The 20428-nt window shown below is 41.4% G+C and overlaps 2 protein-coding genes and 1 long non-coding RNA gene across 4 annotated transcripts; all 3 read right to left on the minus strand.

Moving 5' to 3' along the window:
- Positions 1-17166, minus strand: otoa (otoancorin). Of its 2 annotated transcripts, none has more exons than XM_044118273.1 (29): positions 17069-17166; positions 16007-16083; positions 15809-15879; positions 15433-15454; positions 15133-15181; positions 14833-14971; positions 8241-8303; positions 7966-8159; positions 7750-7883; positions 6745-6863; positions 6518-6642; positions 6288-6393; positions 5976-6191; positions 5669-5839; positions 5450-5590; positions 5035-5084; positions 4708-4828; positions 4492-4610; positions 4262-4403; positions 3962-4155; positions 3793-3883; positions 3500-3629; positions 3064-3263; positions 2629-2778; positions 2414-2556; positions 2064-2200; positions 1892-1989; positions 1229-1397; positions 1-962 (listed from the first exon to the last, which is right to left on the minus strand). In XM_044118273.1, exons 2-29 carry the CDS (start codon positions 16062-16064, stop codon positions 880-882), a joined length of 3435 nt encoding a protein of 1144 aa, XP_043974208.1. In that variant the 5' UTR covers positions 16065-16083; positions 17069-17166; the 3' UTR covers positions 1-879. The 2 variants fall into 2 exon arrangements, with proteins under 2 accessions (XP_043974208.1, XP_043974207.1); XM_044118272.1 differs by lacking the exon at positions 17069-17166 and adding an exon at positions 16164-16214.
- Positions 13193-14653, minus strand: LOC122831799. Its single transcript, XR_006370765.1, has 3 exons — positions 14467-14653; positions 14061-14384; positions 13193-13983 (listed from the first exon to the last, which is right to left on the minus strand). It is a non-coding gene; the product is annotated as an uncharacterized LOC122831799 (long non-coding RNA).
- Positions 17167-17841: 675 nt separating the features above from the next.
- LOC122831798 (RIIa domain-containing protein 1) lies at positions 17842-19734 on the minus strand. The gene is made up of 4 exons (XM_044118275.1): positions 19532-19734; positions 19369-19445; positions 18667-18713; positions 17842-18261 (listed from the first exon to the last, which is right to left on the minus strand). The coding sequence occupies exons 1-4, from the start codon at positions 19616-19618 to the stop codon at positions 18197-18199; spliced, it is 276 nt and encodes a 91-aa protein (XP_043974210.1). The 5' UTR covers positions 19619-19734; the 3' UTR covers positions 17842-18196.
- Between the last annotated feature and the right edge of the window lie 694 nt (positions 19735-20428).

Genomic DNA, 20428 nt, shown 5'->3' on the forward strand with positions numbered 1-20428 from the left:
TATCTAGCTACCATGAACATGGCCACTATAAATGTGCTGGTTTCAGTTCTTTCTCTTCAATAATTTAATTTAGTGGGTCAGGCTGATTTTTGGTTCAATAAATAAAATATTTTCTGTTCTTTCATCAAACATGTCAATGCAACTTTTTTTTTTTTTTTTTGGATTTCCATCAACAAAATACTTTCCAACTTAAACATTTTACATGAAAATAAACCTGAAATGTTTTTTTTTTTTTACGTAGGTACTTTAATGAATTTAATTATTTACTTTCCAACATTTGTGCAGTTTTCCAAACAAAATATAAATTGTACATCCAATATTTCTCTTTCTTCTAGTAAAATATATTCTCTTATGAATATGCATTTAATAAACATTGAAATCTAAGCAATAATCAGTACATAGCTTAGGTCATCAAATAAAACTCACCTATTATAGCCACACCCTTACAATCATGGAGTCTAAAAATATAAATCTTAGCTAAAAACAGGTCCAATCTGGAAGAATCACACAGTACAGAAAGTGCTTGGTGAGGATAAATCCCCCAAAATATGGGCTGGTGTTTCTGCGGGATGTGAGAACTTATAGCAGGAATCCAATAAGAAGAGACAGAAACGGCTTCATGAAGGTGGAGATCCCTTCTAAATCCACTCTAGTAAAACATGCTGAAATGTTTGAAGTTTAGCCATAACCCTTATGCAGTTTACAGGATTGTTTTATAAATTACACTTTAACCACAGCCCCACAGTTACAGTTTAAATAATCTAAGGCTTAAATACAATCAAGACAAATTCAAATATATATTGTGAAGAAAGTGCTTCAGAAAGATAACTCCTGTGGAGGTTCCAGCTAATTTTGCAGCAGGATGAGATGAATCCATTTTTACAGCAGAAAGAATCCAATAAGGAGAAACAGAACAGGCTTCATGAAGCTGGAGGTTCCCTCCAGGCTCAGCGCAGCAGATCCTGGACAGACGAACGAAATGTGGTTGAAATATCTCAGACGACCTTTACCACTCAAACAATCAGAAATCATGAATAATTCCTTAATATGATTCTGAATCAATCGAGTCTCAGTTTGAGCCTGACTGTTAATCAAATCTGTGTAGCCGAAAAAGTGCTATACCTTTGTAGATTAATCAGGATTTGGATGATGTAATTTAACTTACTACACAAAATAGCAGAAACATTTCAGGATTAGCTATCTGAATCTTTTTTTATTTTTTATTTACCTGACATTGCAGACTGGGCCTCCTTCTGGTCCTTCTGGTCCTCCTTGCTACCAACGGCCGCCTTTTTAAGGACACTCAGTTGTTCAGCTGTTAGCTTTGCTTGCTGTTCACTGGTCACCATGACGGCGTTGTCAGGGCCGAGAGCCTCCAGCTGAACCACAGAGAGCACCTGAAGGGAAACCAGTAAGGCTTAATTAACATCTGCTCAGATTGTACCAATTTAAAGTTTATCTCAGAGGACCTGAAAAATATCTAGCACAGAAACAGCAGGATGACAATGTCAAACTCTGAGTCTGAGCCTAAAGTAGTTTCCAATTTAAACAACAAAAGGTAAAAATCCCCGTTATTTTTTCCATGATAAATGATTAGATATAAATAATCGGAGACAAAAGGTCAAGTAATTCTGACTTTTTGAATTGGAGTTATGTTTCTGGATTGTCCAGATTTGAAACTTATTAGCGACAATTTGTCTGTTTCACTTGTGTTGTTTTCTATCAGAGATTGGTGAAACGTAAAACAAAACACATCACTGAAAGTGTGCTTTTCTTTATGGTGGTTTTAACACATTTACACCAAAAACCTTCCATAGCTCTATGTTGGCCGCTCTTGGCTCTCAGCTGATATTGGAAATACATTAATCACAGATTAGTTGTAGCTACTTACAGCAAAGTTTTCAGGAGGAATTTGGGGGATGCAGCTCTTGCTGATGAATGGGAAGACGGAGGGGCTCAGCGAGGCCATTTCAGATCCATTCAAACCGGCTGATGGAGACAAATCGATTAGTAAGACTGCTTCGGCTTTTGAGTGGTTAGTAGGTAGATAAATGCATTTTTACCAATGATAGAGTCCAGGTTAGAAACCTGTGCCTCAGTCCAGTTGCAGGGGAGTCCAAATGCGGACACAGCAACATTTTTCAGCTGCTGCAAAGCCTCGACAGGACACTGAAGACCGTCCATGGAGCCCACCGCATCGCTGTGACGAAAACACGCCAATTACTCCATGAACCTCAGACAACAAGAACAAGTGAGCCTCAAAATGTTTCACTTTGTCCACGGAAAAGCAGGTATCAATAAAAAACAAATGAACTGAAAACAAAACGAAACAACAGAATCTTACAAATTAACACAAAGTTGTGCATAATAATGAGGTGGAAGTAAAAGGAGCTTCGTTTTCCTAGAGGCAGACCTGAAGGCGCCCACGCTGAGCTGACTGATCTCGCTGGAGTTCAGGCCGCAGATGAACCGGCTCAGCTGGACCATCTCTGTGGATCCCAGCAGCGACGCTGTCAGGTTGTTATATTTGGCGACGCCCTTCCACACCGACGCCAGCTATTGAGACGCATGTTGTAGTTAGTACAGGTGTCGCAGTTGCAGTCACGTGGAGCAGTTTCTATAATTCACCTGTGAGTCTTTCCAGCCACAGACACTGATTTTGTCCAGACTGTCCAGGGACAAGGGAAGCTTTTCCAGCTCAGAGTTGGAGAAGCTCTGAGTTATACACCCCAGCTGAACGATATCACTCTCAGTCATATTTGACACCGGGCCAAACACCTGCAGTACATAAACACATTTATATTGTATTTGAAAGCAATGCTTTCTTATTGCAATAGATTAAGCCTTAAAAAGTGATATTTTCAAATTCTTCAGTTTAAGTAAAATGTTATACACCCCAAATTATACTATCTGTATAATTTCTGGTAGAGAAGATTAAATGTTACATCTAGTGGAAACGTATTTCAATGCATCTACAATAAATAAGAAAATGACAAAATGAAACTTAAAATCAAGTCACAAATTCTTAAATGAACAAGACTGAGATCATTTAGATGACTTTACCTCAACTGCCTTTCTATAGAGCACTTTCAGGTGGTTGGAGCTGTAACCAGGGACAGATCCCAGTATGTCCACAGCAGCCAGGAATGTCCTGTTGGACATCAGATCCAGCTCCGCTGGTGTCCAGAACACATTGTCCACTCCCAGCTCTTTAATAACTGCTTCTGTCGGTTCTGTGTCGTTGCTGGACATACGACTGTTAACTGAGAAAAATAAATACACGAGGTTCACACAGTGGTAAATAAAGATCATTGACCTTATTAGTGATTCATGTCTGTGTATGAGTGGGTGATTGAAGTTTATGTCAGAACCAGGAATCCAAAATAGATTTTCAAATATAAGATTTGCTAAAAACTTCTTCAAAGCGTTTGCTTGACCTTTCTGTGTCAGTGAAGTGGGAAGAGTTTGAAGGGTACAGAAGTTCTTGTTAGTTTATTACCTTCTCGCCTATTACGGGCTCCGCTTGATGTGGTGGTGGTGGTGGTGAGATCAAAGATCTTCTTTTTTAAAGCGTCTGAAACCTGGGTAAGCCGCGGCTTCAGGAAGACAAGAACATCCTTCATCCATGGCTAAAAACGCACAGAGAAATAGAAACAAAATAGCTCACGTGACTTTTAAGTGCCAAAATGTTAATACTGAAGCAAAGAGGACTAGAGAAGGATAAAATCTCTAGATAAAATCACCAGCTGCTCTAAAGAGTGTAAGGATGTAAGGAAAACAGCAGCTACATACGTTATTTGGCAAAGTGGAGGGAACGTTATCATCCAACAGAACAAGGGGACCCAGCTTCTCCATGGTTTCAGCTGACCAATTAGAAGGACTCCTGCAGGCAGCAAATGATCCTGCATCAGACTCTGCTTCCTCTGAAGCAGGTCCTGCATCCGCTGAAAGCCGGACCTACCCAAACACCTGGCCAACCAGTTTGATCAGATCTGCCCTGTGAGGTTGAGGAACGTGTTCACAGGAAGCCACGGCCTGGAGGCTGAACTTCATCACTTCAGGGGCCATGAGGAGCAGCGTGGAGGGCCTCAGCTCACACAGGAGCGGACCGAGCCTCGATACATCTGAACTGGTTAATCCAGAGACATTTGTTCCCTAAAAATCCACAGGAAGATGTCACTGAGTGACTCCTACTGTAAAAATACTGTTGAAAGTTTCAAATTGAGCTATTTAAGTATTTATTTATTTTGGCAGAGCATACATTTGACAGACAAAGCAGAGCTCTTTCGGCAAGTGCAAGGCGTGAAGGGGCATGAGGAGGCAGGGAGGTCAGGTTGGCTGTTCCCATCTTGTCGAGGAAGACCTGGCACACAGAGTCAGGTAGATCCCTCACCTTGGAAGGCCTGGGATGAATAAAACAGAGAACCGAAAAAATAAATAAACAAAAGGTTTGATATTGACTAAGAAATAACTGGGCTGTTGTCCGCTCACGGTAGGTGAAGTAGCAGCGTAGTGGGAATGCTCTCCAGCTCCTGTGGGGGGATATTCTTGAAATAATCTGTTGTTTTGTTTTCCAAAGTCTGGAAAATCTTTTGTGCAGCACATTGTGCCTAAAGGAAAAGACAACAACACAGTAAGTGCACTGCCATTACTTATTAGGTATGTTTATGCATGTTTCAGTTAATTAAAACCCCCCAAACATTTTACCTGGACTTTGGAAAGCCACTGTGGAGACTCTGTCATGGATTCAGCCATGTCCAGTGCATCGCTGCCATTAACTTCATCAATCATCTTGCAGGTTATGCCCTGGAGGACTGAATTCAGCCTCCTACCATAGACACAGAACTTGTGTAAACAGCACTAAAGGTAAATACTGTAGCATTAAAGCACACCTAATTAAACACTTCACAGAATGTTTAACATCATGTGCAGGAAAATCAGAAGTCAGACTTTTTGTGCTGTTAAACGTAAGCGTTATTTTTAAATTGGAAGACAACTAATAAGTTCTACGGCTACTATAATGGTACACTTTACCTGTACTGCAGCTTCCTTAGGCCATGCATTTTCTTTGCCAAATAGGCAGCCTAGGACATAACCCCCCCCAAAAAAACAGTACAAGTTGTCAACACCAAAGAGCCATTTAGAATTTTTTTTTAGTAGTAAATAATCATAAACTGAGGTAGTATGGCACAGCTGGTAGCAGAACAATAGTATGGTAAGTAGAGTGGCTAGAAATTTTAGATGAACAAATTCTACACGTTTTCCAGGCAAACTTGTCAAATATTTAAAAGATGGATGGATGGAACAGTCAGTGTGGTGGGGAATGAAGCCGAGCAATCCAAATATGTTTCCTAGGTCTTTTCTCTTGTTCCTACTTCTCCACACTTGAAAGATAACATGTTGCACACTTTTACAGTCTTCATTGAAACTCTAGATATTAACACATTACCTGCGGCAGACTCCAGGTTTTATTTTCCACTTGGTCTATAGAGGTGATGTTTGCTTTTTCTAGGTTCTTAAGAGAAATGCTGCGAAGCAAAGGGCCAGCCAACTTCTGCACCAGCTCTGAGGGATTAACTTTCTCACTCAGCTACAAGAAAGAAAAACATTTATCAAATAGCTGATTGAGTGTATAAACACTGCCTCACTTTTTTTCCTTCTCACTCACCCCCTGCAGCATGGCCTTCAGCTGCCCCTTCCTCATGTGCTCTGAGATGGTCTTCAAGGTTTCTGTGTTGCTCAGTATATCTTGCGGGTTCACATTTCTCACCGCACAGATCGGCAAACCGGCTGCGACTGACTGAAGCTCCATCAGCTGTTGGCCCGACAACCCTCCACACTAACAGGGGTAACAGATTGACATGGGTTATAGATAGAAAGCCCTTTGAGTGGTCAAAATGCTTGGAAAAGAACTACACAAGTTCAGTCCATTTACGACTTGCAGTAAAGATCAGTCTTCATATTAAAAGGCTCACCATCTTCTCCCCCAGCTGCTTCTCGACCAGAATGCGCATCTGGCTCCTGGACCATTTCACACTGTTTCCCACGTTTTGGAGCACATCTTTGAGATTTTTTGAAGTGATTTCAGACAGTTGTTTGGGTGACAGCAAAGTAACACTCCTGCCAAGGTCACGCAGCTCCTGAGGGCCAATGGAACCGGACATCAAGCTGTCCACAAGACGCTTCCTCAGCTTTGGTCAGAGGACAAGAACAACATTTATATCTTCTTCTTTGGTAAATGAACAGAAACACAGCAGTTTCGATAAGTGTGGGAAACCGAAAGGTACCTTAAAGACTGTGGGGCCGTCGCAGACGTCTAGCTGAGGAAGAAGCTTCTTGCTGGTGTCAGAAGTCACGTTTGTAACATCGTAATAACAAGCAAGAGGGCCAAGCCTGGAAGAGTCATAAGCTTAAATACAATTCTTAAAAAAACAAAACAAAACATAAGAACAGCAATAAACAAACCAGTCATTTAAATGAATTAGAATTTTCCCAGAAATGAATAGACAATACACACTTATCGATGAGCTCTGGGACACTGGAGCAGTCTTGAATTCTCTGAAGGAACTTCCTGCCCAGGCTGGGGTTCATCCTGGCGGTCATGTTAGATTTAAACTGACCTGAGAGATAATATCCACACAGCTGGGAGAGATAATAAATTAAATGAAGTAGAGGCAGGTTTTGTAAGAGCTGATGGTTAGTAATCCCAGTTTTAGAAGTGCTTTAGCATCGTTTGCCACTTACAGTTTTTTTAGGGAATGAATCTACATCGTCTGTCTTCAGGCTGGAGAGGTAAGGTCCCATCATGGTCAGGGCTTCAGAATCCAGCCACTCCAGAGTTGGTTTGCAGGGTTTCACAGTTGCTGCGAAAAAAGGAAGGTTTACACAACAAATGTTTAGTCTCAATGCACAGTAAACACGCCAACAGAGATTTCACACATCAGGAGCTTGGTGTTTACTTTGCACCTTTCCAATTGGTTTTAAGTTACAGCTTTCCATCTCGTTTCCTAATCAATGAAGGAAACAGGAAGCATATGGAAATAGGACATGCTCTACGCTTTGCCTGAATTTCTTTACTGAAAGTCCATAAGAACACACATTTGCCAACACAAACACATCTGCATATACACATGCATGCTGAAATTTGCAAATGCGCTGGCCAGAAAGATGAAACAAGTAAAGTGCCACACCCAGTGCTCTTCTTTTGACCAGGTGCACCTGTCAAACTTTCCACCTTCATGTTTTATTTAAAAAAGATTTTTTTTTTTTGAACTTTTATTCAAACAATTCCTTGACATAGTCCACACTTATGTGTTTTAACATTGCAACATAATTACAAATACAACTTTCAAACATACATAGTCCTAAAAATGATTTTGATTAAATATTTTTTCTAATTGTTTGTAACAGTTTGTTCCTGTTTTTTTTTATACCTATATCTCTGGCTATTTTCTGCTCTAGAATATTTTAGGGGAATATTTAAAATGGGGCAATATCAATTTTAGAATATTTTAGAAGGAATTTAGTTCTTCATTTCAAAGTACACGTTTCCTCTTTCTATTTGTCTCCTTCTATCACCATGAAAAAAATTTGAGTTATTTTAGAAAAGCAAGTTCCTCCTTGTAAATCAGTAAACATTACAGAAAGAAAGATGTTGACAGAAAGGTTATGACATTATGTAAATGGTTTGATTTCAAAACAAGAATTTATCCCAGAATTCCATTTCTAATCAAATTCCAAAGTTCTTACTTGGGTTTGGGCCAGCAGATGGCCTCATTGTGCAGCTAAAGTTGTTCTGTAGGATTTGGTCTTTGGCCCAGTTGAACACCTCAGCTCTTTGCTGCTCGGTCATAGAGCTGTACACCTCCTGCAGCATGTTCATCCTGGAGGAAGTGGGTATCTTAGTTTCAGGGAAAACAATGTACATGAAGAATATGGCGAGATGAAGTATTAAACCATACTCACATATTCACCATGTTGCGGGCGGCCACTCTGGAGGGGAGCATCGCTGCGGCTGACGGCGCGTCTTGCAGCACAGGCTTGGCGGCCCGCAGCAAAGTGTTATAGTCATTGGAGTCAAAGTAATTTTCACTTTGTGCTGTCAAAGTGGCCCAGGACAGAGGGGCCACAAAAGCATTCATGTAGCAGCAGGATGGGTCCTGTGGGAACAAACAACCAAGAAGGTCAGATTGCAACAAAGCAGAAGTTATTCAAGTATATATGATAGTGTTTAGTTTTACTGTATTGAGTGAGGAGTTCTTCATCATCCTTATGACAGCTGGAAGGTTACTGCAATTCCACATCTTGTTTTTTTAACAAAAGAAAGGACAAACCATTAACCACTAACAGAAGAAAATAATTCAGTTATTCGAATGAATATGTATTATAACATTGAAACCAGAAGTCAACACTCTATTAAAAACATAACTTTTTTAAAATGTGTAACATTAAATTCGACTAAATATCGCCTTTCTTAGGTCTGTAAGGATTAACAGAGTAATTGTTTTGTTTATACCTGAATAATGACTGATTTAAAAAAACAACAACAAACAATTACGTTTTTTAAAGTTAGGATTTTACAAAAACCCCAAATACCATGGCTTCAAACAATTTGGGAGAGTTCAGATGATTAAGTCATGGCTTTGCAAGCATCTGACAAGGTAATTCTCAAGACATGAGTTAAATGGAGGGACAACAGTTGATGTCAAAGTGTGTTGGGTGTAATCTTCACATCAACCCTATATCATGACCCATCATCTCATATTGGAGAAAACATTTAAAAGCTGCGACATACAGGTTGTACGGATTCATTAGGAGCTGGTGTGCCTCATAAAATAGACAACATGGAAACAAGAACATGATGTGTATTGAAGCAACATCTCAAGACAACAGACAGAAAGTCAAAGCTTAGACAAAGATCTGATAAGGAATAGTAATAGCCCAAATTAATAGAAAGTGGCCACATGATAACCAAGTGAGTATTTTGGCATGGCCGTCACGCAGCAATCCCAGAGCTGGAAAGGTGTGTGACAGCAAGGAAACCTGACCTCAGTTACTCCAGTTCTATCAAGAGGAAAACACTAAAAATCCAGCAAACTACAGTCAGAAGCTTTTTAATGTAGAAAAATAAACAAGACAGGGAAAGTTTAACAGCATTTCGATCAGATCTTTATAATTTTAATCCCAAACAACCTTAAACAGGAAGTGTAAATGTCATGTTTGGGTCTACTTTTCTTGCCCACATGCAGAACACCACAGGGAAACAGATAATCAGTAAAAATGGTTTATTGAATGTTCAGGAAATCTGCTGAGGGTTATTGCTCCAGGAACTGCAGCTTTCGGGGAATGCGGCAAACTACGGAGACAACAGAGAGATGGTGAGTTCGAGGGCGTCGGAAAAAGGGGTGAGTGAATGACACGGACTGATCTTACTTGTGAAGTTGATGGTGGAAGTCCGGGAGGGCTAACTGTGTGGATCGAGGGGATTCAGTCCAAGAGGTCTTCTGAACGGGTCCGAGCTATTCGGGATTGGTTGGATCCAGGAGCAACAGTGGCGGCGGGGAGAGGCGGACCGATGGGCTCAGGCGGGCTGGAGACTGAGGAGAGTTCTGACTGACGTTCGGCGTCTCAAAGGGAAGACACGGGCTTGGGCAACCAGCGGATATTCCTCCACGGCGTCACGAGGGAATTGGTTCCAGAAAAACCCGGAAGAACCAGTTCCTTTCACAAAGGAACTCAGCGTCTCAAGGAAGACACCTGGAGGAGGAGAACAACGAGAAGAATCACTTGAGATATTTCTCAGGAGAACAAAGAGTTTTCACTGTAGGGCTCTGACTACCATTGCTGGCAAACACTCAGGCGTCGAAGCCCCGTCAGTCAGCTCCTCTTGAACTCCAGACATAATGAGGAGATGTTGAACAGGTGTGCTGGCGATCACGCCTCCGCCGGGAAAAACAGTCTCTGGCGCTCTCTGGTGGAAAGTTAGTGACTAGCCTAACCAGAACCCAGAAACAAAACCCCAACAACCCCGGAATCCAACAGTACCCCCCCCTCAACGGTCGCCACCTGGCGGCCGAGAAGAACAAGAAGGGAGAGAACTACGGTAATCACTAATAAGAGACGGGTCCAAAATAAATGAACTGGGAACCCAGGAACGATCCTCCGGACCGTAGCCCTCCCAGTCGACGAGGTACTGCCAACCACGACCTCGCCGAGGGGTGTCCACGATCCGGCGGACAGAATCGGCCGGATGGCCATCAATGTCTCGGGCGGGAGGAGGGGGCTCGGATGGTGGGCACAGATTGCTGGTTTGAACAGGCTTAATCTGCGAAACATGAAAGGTAGGGTGTATGCGCATCGTAGAAGGGAGGCGGAGACGAACTGCAGATGGGCTGATTACTGTAGTTATCTCGAATGGGCCGATAAACCTGGGAGATAGTTTCTTCGATATGGATTTTAGCGGGATGTTGCGTGAGGATAACCATACTCTCTGACCTGGAGTGTAGCTGGGGGCCGGGATCCTCTTGCGGTCTGCTTGGCGCTTGTTTTGCTCCGCTGTGTGATTAAGGGCATGGACTGTACTTCTCCAAACCCTTTGGCAGCGACGGATGTGTTGTTGCACCGAGGTCACAGAAATGTCCTTTTCCTCAGAGGAAAGCAGCGGTGGTTGGTATCCAATGGAAACCTCGAATGGTGAAAAACCTGTGGCAGCAGAGGTGTGACTGTTATGAGCATACTCTACCCATGGTAGGAATTGACTCCAGTCCGCCGGGTTAGTTGAGGTGAAGCAACGGAGGGTGGACTCCAACTCCTGGTTCATGCGCTCAGTTTGGCCATTAGTTTCAGGGTGAAAACCTGAAGTTAAGGAGACTTTAGCACCAAGGGCAGAACAAAAACTCCTCCAGACCTGGGAGATGAACTGAGGCCCCCGGTCCGACAGGATCTCCTGCGGGGAACCATGCAAACAGAAAACATGTTTCGAGCAACTGAGCAGTTTGAAGCGCATTGGGTAACCTCCTGAGTGGAACTAAGTGACAGGCTTTTGAAAGCGATCAATGATGGTGAGTATCGTCGTCATACCTTTGGAGGGAGGTAAGCCAGTGATGAAATCTATGGATATATGGGACCAGGGGCGACTGGGAATGTGTAGAGGTTGGAGGTAGCCTGAAGGAGGTCGATGGGACGGCTTGTTCCTTGAACAAATGGAACAGGCTAAAATGTATTCTTTAACGTCCTTGTGTATGGACGGCCACCAGAACCTGCGGTTAATAAGGGCAATGGTGCGACTTATGCCCGGGTGGGCAGAAAATTTTGAAGCATGAATCCAATGCATAAACCGGGCTCTAATCGTGGAGGGGACGTAGATCTTGTTAGACGGACATGACTCTGGGGTGGGTTCAGATTGCTGGGCCTGTTTAATCAAATCCTCAATTTCCCAAGTCACCGTAGCCACAGTGCAACTGGGGGGAAGAATAGATGCAGGAACCTTATCAGTGTCGTCTGGAGAGTGGACTCGGGACAAAGCGTCGGGTTTAACATTGCGGGAACCGGGACGGAAGGAAATGCTTAAATTGAACCTTGAGAAAAAAAGTGACCAACGGGATTGACGTGGATTTAACCTCTTAGCGGATTGGAGATAAGATAAATTTTTATGATCAGTCCAAACAAGTACCGGATGTTCCGCCCCCTCCAACCAATGCCGCCATTCCTCCAAGGCCAGTTTGATGGCCAGCAATTCGCGGTCACCCACGTCATAGTTGCGCTCCGGGGGTGACAGTCTACGGGAAAAAAAGGCGCACGGGTGAGTCTTGTGGTCAGAGGCTGAAATTTGAGACAGCACCGCCCCTACCCCAGAATCAGAAGCGTCAACCTCGACAATAAATTGCCTCGTGGGGTCTGGTTGAACTAGCACAGGTGCTCTGGAAAAAAGACTCTTAAGTTTCTCAAAAGCTTTGTCTGCTTCTGTGGTCCAACAGAAATTGATCTTGGATGACGTCAGGGCTGTTACGGTTGGGCTGTCTGACTGTAATTTCGGATAAATCTGCGATAGAAGTTAGCGAAGCCTAGGAACCTCTGGAGTTGTCTCCGTGTCTCGGGAATGGGCCAGTCCAAAACTGCCCTGATCTTCTCCTCCGTGGGCCTTATCTGTCCAGCTTCTAGAACGAATCCCAGGAAGGAGACAGACGTTTTATGGAACTCACATTTCTCTGCTTTAACAAAAGTTTATTTTCCAGTAAGCGTTGGAGAGCAGGCGAACATGTTGTTTGTGTTCTGCAAGGGTCTTAGAATAAATGAGGATGTCATCCAAGTACACAAAAACAAAAACATTCAGAAAATCTCTTAAAACGTCATTGACCAGAGCTTGGAAAAATGCTGGGGCATTCGATAAGCCAAAAGGCATGACTAGATATTCGAAGTGACCGAGGGGTGTCTTGAATGCAGTCTTCCACTCATCCCCCTGACGAATACGGAGTAGGTGATAGGCATTTCTGAGATCTAATTTAGAAAAAATGGTTGCGCCATGGACCGGTTCAAAAGCGGAGGACAGCAGTGGCAGGGGATACTTGTTTTTTACAGTGATCTGGTTAAGCCCACGATAATCAATGCAAGGGCGGAGAGAGCCGTCCTTTTTGCCCACAAAAAAGAACCCAGCCCCTAATGGTGAAGAGGACTGGCGGATAATGCGGCAGCTAACGAGTCCTTATGTACTTCTCCATGGTTTCACGTTCTGGTCGGGAAATATTATAAAGGCGGCTAGAAGGAAGAGGTGCTCCGGGAAGGAGATCTATTGCGCAATCATAAGGTCTGTGAGGAGGAAGAGAAAAGGCTTTGGTTTTGCTGAAAACCGGAGCTAAATCGTGATATTCAGGTGGAATTGTGGAAAGGTCGGGAGGATCCGCTCGTTCCGGCTCTGCCGGTAATGGATCTGGTGGAACTGCGGAAACGAGGCAGGAGGAGTGACAGGACGTGGACCACGATTCGACATGCGGTTAGCCCAGTTAATGTGCGGATTATGTCGCTGAAGCCAATTGAAGCCGAGGATTATAGGGGAGTTAGCGGAGGGAAAAACAAAAAAAGAAATTAACTCTCTATGATTCCCGGAAATGACTAAATGTATGGGCTTGGTCTGATGGGTGATCTGAGGGGCGTCTGGCCGTCAATAGCGGTGACTCGAAGAGGGCGGTGAGGGAATAGTTTCGATTGCCAACTGCTGGACTAAAGTGGTGTCTATTAGGTCCTGCTCACAGCCAGAATCAACTAAAACAGCCAACGGGAGAGATTTGTCATTATGGATCAGGGTAGCTGGAAGTAGCAGGCGAGGGGAGGAATTATTCTGTTGATGGTCCGCCACCCTCCTCGCCCCTACTGGCGGACCGGAGGGTTTAACCGCTCCGGACAGTGAGCGATAAAATGACCGGGAAGCCCGCAGTAAAGGCATAGACGGGAGGTCATTCTTTTGTGTCGCTCCTGCGGGGTTAGGCGAGTTCGGCCGATTTGCATAGGCTCCGGTTCTGAGGAGCCGGGAGAAACTGGATCGGCTCTGAGAGGTAAGGGAACGGCGGAAACTCTTACGGGAGTCTCTCTACGACCTCTCTCTTTAGTTCTGGATCGTATTCTTGAATCTAAGCGAATTGTAAGACTTATTAGCTCTTCTAGGGTCGCTGGTTCATCGAGCGTGGCTAATTCGTCTTTGATAGATTCATTCAACCGTCGATTGGTCTCGATCTGACGGGTATTAAGTTCCTGGAGGGCTGATTCATGGGATTGTAACAGTGAATGTTGCTCTGCAAGAGTTTTCCTAATGGTGTCTGCTGGACTAGGATTTTGGCCTGAGTGTTCTGTCATGTTTGGGTCTACTTTTCTTGCCCACATGCAGAACACCACAGGGAAACAGATAATCAGTAAAAATGGTTTATTGAATGTTCAGGAAATCTGCTGAGGGTTATTGCTCCAGGAACTGCAGCTTTCGGGGAATGCGGCAAACTACGGAGACAACAGAGAGATGGTGAGTTCGAGGGCGTCGGAAAAAGGGGTGAGTGAATGACACGGACTGATCTTACTTGTGAAGTTGATGGTGGAAGTCCGGGAGGGCTAACTGTGTGGATCGAGGGGATTCAGTCCAAGAGGTCTTCTGAACGGGTCCGAGCTATTCGGGATTGGTTGGATCCAGGAGCAACAGTGGCGGCGGGGAGAGGCGGACCGATGGGCTCAGGCGGGCTGGAGACTGAGGAGAGTTCTGACTGACGTTCGGCGTCTCAAAGGGAAGACACGGGCTTGGGCAACCAGCGGATATTCCTCCACGGCGTCACGAGGGAATTGGTTCCAGAAAAACCCGGAAGAACCAGTTCCTTTCACAAAGGAACTCAGCGTCTCAAGGAAGACACCTGGAGGAGGAGAACAACGAGAAGAATCACTTGAGATATTTCTCAGGAGAACAAAGAGTTTTCACTGTAGGGCTCTGACTACCATTGCTGGCAAACACTCAGGCGTCGAAGCCCCGTCAGTCAGCTCCTCTTGAACTCCAGACATAATGAGGAGATGTTGAACAGGTGTGCTGGCGATCACGCCTCCGCCGGGAAAAACAGTCTCTGGCGCTCTCTGGTGGAAAGTTAGTGACTAGCCTAACCAGAACCCAGAAACAAAACCCCAACAACCCCGGAATCCAACAGTAAAGTCTGATTAATTTTCAGACAGTGGGGATAACTAAATTATTTATCTTAATAGTAAACTTCTGGTCTGAACAGTCTATATGTTTTGTATTTTTTTTTTTATTGAAAAACAAACAAACAAAACAAAAAGGTTGTGTGTTAATATTGGTGAATGTATTCATACCCTGGTCTCTGCAGCGTCCATGATGGTTGGACTCTGTGAGTTTTTGTTTGTGGCTCCCGTAACCATGTTCAGGACGTAAAAAAAGGTGGACAGGAAGTTGTTGGACTGGTCAGCAGTTCTACCTACTTCTGACAGGTTACTAAAAACAAAACAAGGTTGAAAATGAAGAGAGAAAAAAAGCAAAAAACAAGTGAGGAGTAAAAGTTTTCAATTCTAAATATGTTTAAAAAAATACATACATTTGAGACTTTAAAAGTTTTTAATTCAATTTGAAGTAAATAAGATATAAAATACAATTACCTGCTGTTGAAGATATTTCTCAACAGAGTCGTCTTAGGTAGAGGGTATCCTGTAACAGCAAAACACATTCATGTGATGCACAATCAAAATGTAAAAGCAGTGGTTCACCTGCTGTGCAAATACTGACCGTCATCATACGCCACAACATTATGCACATTCCTTCTCAATAATCCAGGCTCATTTGGATTTGAGGCAGATTTGCAAACATACATTTCACTAATTTTTATTCTAGTTTTAAATATCAATAACGGTAAAAAAAAGAAGAAAAGTAGTTAATAAGAAATACAAGTGTTTTCTTACCCTGGTTGTAGCATTTCATCATCTTATAAAAGAAAAAAAAGAAAAGTTGATGGTCTTGAATGTTGACACTGAAATGACTGAAACCTCTGACATGATTTAATTCACTGATAATAACAAAGAAAGAAGTGTATATTTAAGATTATTAATAAAGAGAAATATATATTTAAAAATAGATTCTTAAAAATGTTTTCATTTCCACGGTCTTAAACATTTATTTTAATAATAAAAGTCCAACACTGAATAATATTTTTCACTCAGGTTCCGGTTTAAAGACTTTTCAATCTAGCAAAGGTCAGGTCAATGATGACCTAGAATCAGATAAAACCAGCTAAACTAAAATTCACACTAAAACTTCTTTTCTCAAGCATTTTCTTACCAGCTTCTTAGCGATGAAGACCGTGTTATCTGCAGACATAACATCTGGAGGCCCAGCTGGACATACAGAAGCTGTGAACCAATATGACATATTATAATAACTTGTTAGAGCAAACTATTACAAATTAGTGTTCTTAAAACATATCAAACTAGTAACAAGTAGGCTGGTTTGACATGATGATGATGGTTTGTTACTAACCAAAGGCTGTGCAGACCATAATGAGCGCAAATAAACGCGCCGCTCCATTTGGAGACATCTGGGAAAATTCTGCCAGGCTGTTTGAGATACATTTCAAGAATATTAACATTACATATACATTACATGTACAAAATAAGACACAGAATCCTTCAGTTACATTTTTGCTTTCATCATATTTCTTCAATGATGTAAGGGTGCAAGGGTTTTCCGAAAGGTTCCCGGTTGCTATGGAACCTGTCTCCAAGTGAGACACCTGAAGTTTACTGATAAACTTCCTCCTGTGAGGTTTTGAAATCATACCTCCCTGGTAACCGTCTTTGTTACTCACCCAGAGGGAGACTTTGGGACAATCGAGGATAACACGGAGCGAAAAACAGACTTGCTAACTCACAATGACATTTTGTCACCTTCTCTGTCTTCTTTTTTCCTAATCCCATCCTCTAAACAAAATAAGCATATTTGAGTTTTGATGAAATTTGCAAAGAAATTTGCATTTCAGTTTCCTGCTTTTCATTTGCATTGCAGTGATTTGACTTCCTATTTAAATGTATGACCTCAGGAAACTGTACAGAAGAACAACAACAAAGACAATGACTATTTGTTTACTGCAGAATCCCAGTGTATGTCAGGAGTGCATGTTCTCCTGAAAAAGAAGCAATTAGATGTCATCAACATGTACATGTAAATCCACTGAGTAACAGTGTGCAGACATCGGATCGCTTGCAGATTTCAATCCATCCGCAGTAAATATTTACAAAAACTAAAACTAGTGAAAGACTTCTTGGGTTTTTAAATAAAAATTAGTGATGAATCAATCTGTTGAAAAACAAAATCAGATGAAGGAATATGTAGACAAGTGAGTAAATGACTTATTGGACAAGTTGGTTTCTTTGCAAATTCAATAAATGTTAGTTGTTGTCCATCTATAAAAGAAACAATAAAAAGATAGACAGTCTCTGCATAAATAAGCTACGACATACAGATTAGTTGTCTTTTTTCCCATTTCTTTGTAAAAAAAAACACTCTACTGAACTCATTCATTTTAATTTAGCCATTACTTACCAAATATCGGCCCTTTTCTGTGTTGATCTTTTGAAAAAAAGGGCAAAGTGTGAGAATGTGTGTGCTCTTCCTCTAATCTCTCATCTGATATGAGCCCGATGGGTGTCTACCTGTCCATCCTTATTCAAAGCAGGCGTGTGGCATTGTGTAATTCACGTTGGAGGAAGGGCGGGGTGGGGGACAGAGAGCAATAACCCCCCCACCTCCACCCTCCCATTCCCCAAAATCAGAAGAAATCAAAACAGTTGCTTGAAATGGCAATTTTATCAACGGACTCTTAGCTAGAATTGACATTATAATAATTTAATAATCCATAAAACTGCTTCAATTACAACACTTTCAAAGATAATTCACAAAATCTGATGAGAATGAGTCACAGACACAAGACAGCACGGGACAGAAAATTGATGGGCTCCACCCGCCACAAATCCACCGCAGCGTTACCCAATTTGAGTTACTCAACTAAACTAAACAAGAGCAGCCAAACGCACACGAAAAGCTCTATTCAGATCTTCATAGAAAGCGTCAAGCAAACACGGTGATGAGACGTCAGACTTACACAACGCTACAGCTGAAAAGCTTTAGATGATAGTGGAGTCTTCTTCTCTTTCCAGGAAGTAATCCTTCTCTCACAGATATAATATTTACCAATGTTTGTGCTGTTGTATCAGAAGGATGTAAAAATAGAAATACAAATACATTGGAAGGAGATTATATTTTCATGAAAAATATATTCTGCATTTGAACTAGTAACCACATGAAACCAGACCACATTACTTTTTTCCCCCCAAGTTTATTTGTGTTTTAAGTTAAGGTGCAAAGTAAAGGCAGCAGATCAACTGCTACAAAATCACATTAAAATAAGGACAAGTAGTTGAACATGAGACAACATTAAGTCTGTAAACAATACTGTCAAAATGAATTGGTCAAAGAGCAATGCGTAACCTTCACAGGACTTCCTCCTCTTTCACAATCACGCATTAGTTTAATCGTCTGAGGCACTTCTAGGAATATTACAATGAGTAATACGAATACAAGCATAATGGACCAACACTGATGTACATTTAGAACCCATCCACATCCGATCTCTGTCTCAAGAGAGGTACAAGGAGGATGTTGTCAGATCTTTCAATCCGTTTCACTGTTTTCTTTTGATACAGAGTCAGAAGGATCGCTTATGGAGGAGAAGTGATCTGAAAAAGATTGTCAGGATTACAAACAGCCTTAACTGAATCTCCGCCAATTTTGATCTTGCTTTGTAGCTGTCTTTACTCTATTATATTAGTTCATATTCTTCTATCTGTCCAACATTTTGTCTCTTGAACTGTTCCAGTTCTCTTCATAAATAAACTACATTTTATATTACTTGAAAAGGTTGTAGTTTGTGTCAAAAGCAACTAAGCAAAGTAGTCTAAGGAAATAATATGCAACAATAATTACCTGATTAATACAAGCAACACTTAACTCTTTGCGTGTCAATTATCTACGTCAACTAGGATTTAACTCAGATTAGGGTGACTGTTAGCACTAGGATTAAAAATGTGACTATGAGAGGTTGGAGCAATAATCCCAAAAGTGTGTCTATGTTTAGGACTCACCTGCAGCAAATTCACGAATGTCAGACGGCTTTTTAACCAGCAAATGTCTGTTGAATGAAAGAGAAACGAGACAAGGTGAATTCAATTGTTTCATTTAATGTGATCATTTAAGCCGCTTCTAAGATATTGTAGGATTATTTTACTACATTCTGTAAAATGATCAAATACAGGTCCAAAAGTACTGAGATAAAATAAACATCAACCATAACTGAAAACATTGGTAGCAAATAAAGCAATAGTCACGGATTATTAAACACACACTTTTGTTGATTTCACAGTGAGAAAAATGTATGTCTTTTTATTAAGAGTATGTAAATGTCTGGATTCAGCTGTTTGTTGATTAACTTGTAAACAATTAGTCATGTCCCATATCCTACAAGAACGTTGAACTGTTGATAAATTATCACAATTTTTATTTTTTTCCATATTTATATATAATCGTATTTTTATATACCACATATACGTTTGAAGATTTCTTTGAAAGCCCGATAGACCTACAGTTAATATTGGCCATAGCTGATCTTTATTTACCAGGGGCAAACTAATAAAAATATTCGTTACTTCTTTGAGTTTTCCAGACCTTTGTTTATCTCTGTATCAGGAAAATTTATGGGATTTTTTTTTGAGCCGTAAACGCTGATCAACTGAGAGCGTTTGAAACTAACAATCGCTTTCTGATAAAATAGGAGGAAATAAACCAACCTTAGAAAGTCGCCAATGATTTCATCCACTTCTGGATGGGCTCTCAAATACGTTTCGTTGTTGATTCTTGTTTGAATCTGAGGCAAAACAAACCGCAGATTCGGAATAAATGAAAACAATTTAAGCAACATATTTTTGCCTATAGCTTTTCTCTTCCTGTTACCTTAAACTGTCGCAGTTTCTCTTGTTGGTCGGTATTTAAAATAGAAGCGTTGAGATTCTTCTGAACATCTTTTACAACTTCTCCCATGGCTTTGCAAAACGCGTCTAAATCTTAATCTAAATGACGATATTCTCTGTTGCTCCGAAAAACCGAAAACCAAACGGTCACCAATGTTTGTTAACCTGTTTCCATGAAAACGTTGCTATGGAAGCGGACGAATCTCACTGTTTGCCCACGAGGGGGCGGAGTTGAGTCAGGTAAAAACGTTAACGTTAAAGTAAATATAAATGCAATTTTAATGTTAATTTAAAACTATGGAAACTCATTTATGCAATGTGATAAAAAAAAATGCTTTACACAATTTAGAAATAGCTAGTTCATAATTCTCGTATGCCATAATTAATTTTAATAACAACAATGCATACTAAATAATATATTTGAGGTCTATATGCTGCCTAATTATTATACTATATCATAATAATGAGATTTTGTTCTCATAAATGTGACTCTGCTATATGACCTTATCGTATGGAAATGTGTTTTAGAATTATATAATACTAACGCATACTGCTGAGACAGCATTTATTTAGAATGAGATTGCTTAGTCACAAATATAAAGAAGCCAAGCCACAATTTCCTCTTCTTTTCAACAAGAAGAGGGAATTGAATTGAGGATTTGATGGTGTTTCCAGGCCAGAAGTGATGTGTAATCCATACCATGAGGTCTGGGTTTTCCCAGAGGCCACTTCCTAAAGGGATAAATCCAAGGTTAATCTTCAAATTTAGATGCTCCAGAGATGCTCCAGATCAGAATCTCAGGTATTTTTAGCTGACTGTTTGAGACTGACATCCACTCAGCTAGAGGGCTCATGTCGAAGGAACTTCCTGTAACTTTCT

Source organism: Gambusia affinis, linkage group LG05, assembly GCF_019740435.1.
Source record: "Gambusia affinis linkage group LG05, SWU_Gaff_1.0, whole genome shotgun sequence".
Lineage (NCBI taxonomy): Eukaryota > Metazoa > Chordata > Actinopteri > Cyprinodontiformes > Poeciliidae > Gambusia > Gambusia affinis.

Coding starts and splice junctions, on each gene's coding strand:
- LOC122831798 (XM_044118275.1), bottom strand. CDS start 19,618: ATGGGAGAAGTTGTAAAAGATGTTCAGAAGAATCTCAACGCTTCTATT. Junction 19,446..19,531: donor AGAAACTGCGACAGTTTAAG/GTAACAGGAAGA, acceptor GTTTTGCCTCAG/ATTCAAACAAGAATCAACAA. Junction 18,262..18,666: donor CATTCGTGAATTTGCTGCAG/GTGAGTCCTAAA, acceptor AATCTTTTTCAG/ATCACTTCTCCTCCATAAGC.
- otoa (XM_044118272.1), bottom strand. Junction 3,630..3,792: donor CCTCCACTTTGCCAAATAAC/GTATGTAGCTGC, acceptor GTGCGTTTTTAG/CCATGGATGAAGGATGTTCT. Junction 2,557..2,628: donor GTGGCTGGAAAGACTCACAG/GTGAATTATAGA, acceptor GCGTCTCAATAG/CTGGCGTCGGTGTGGAAGGG.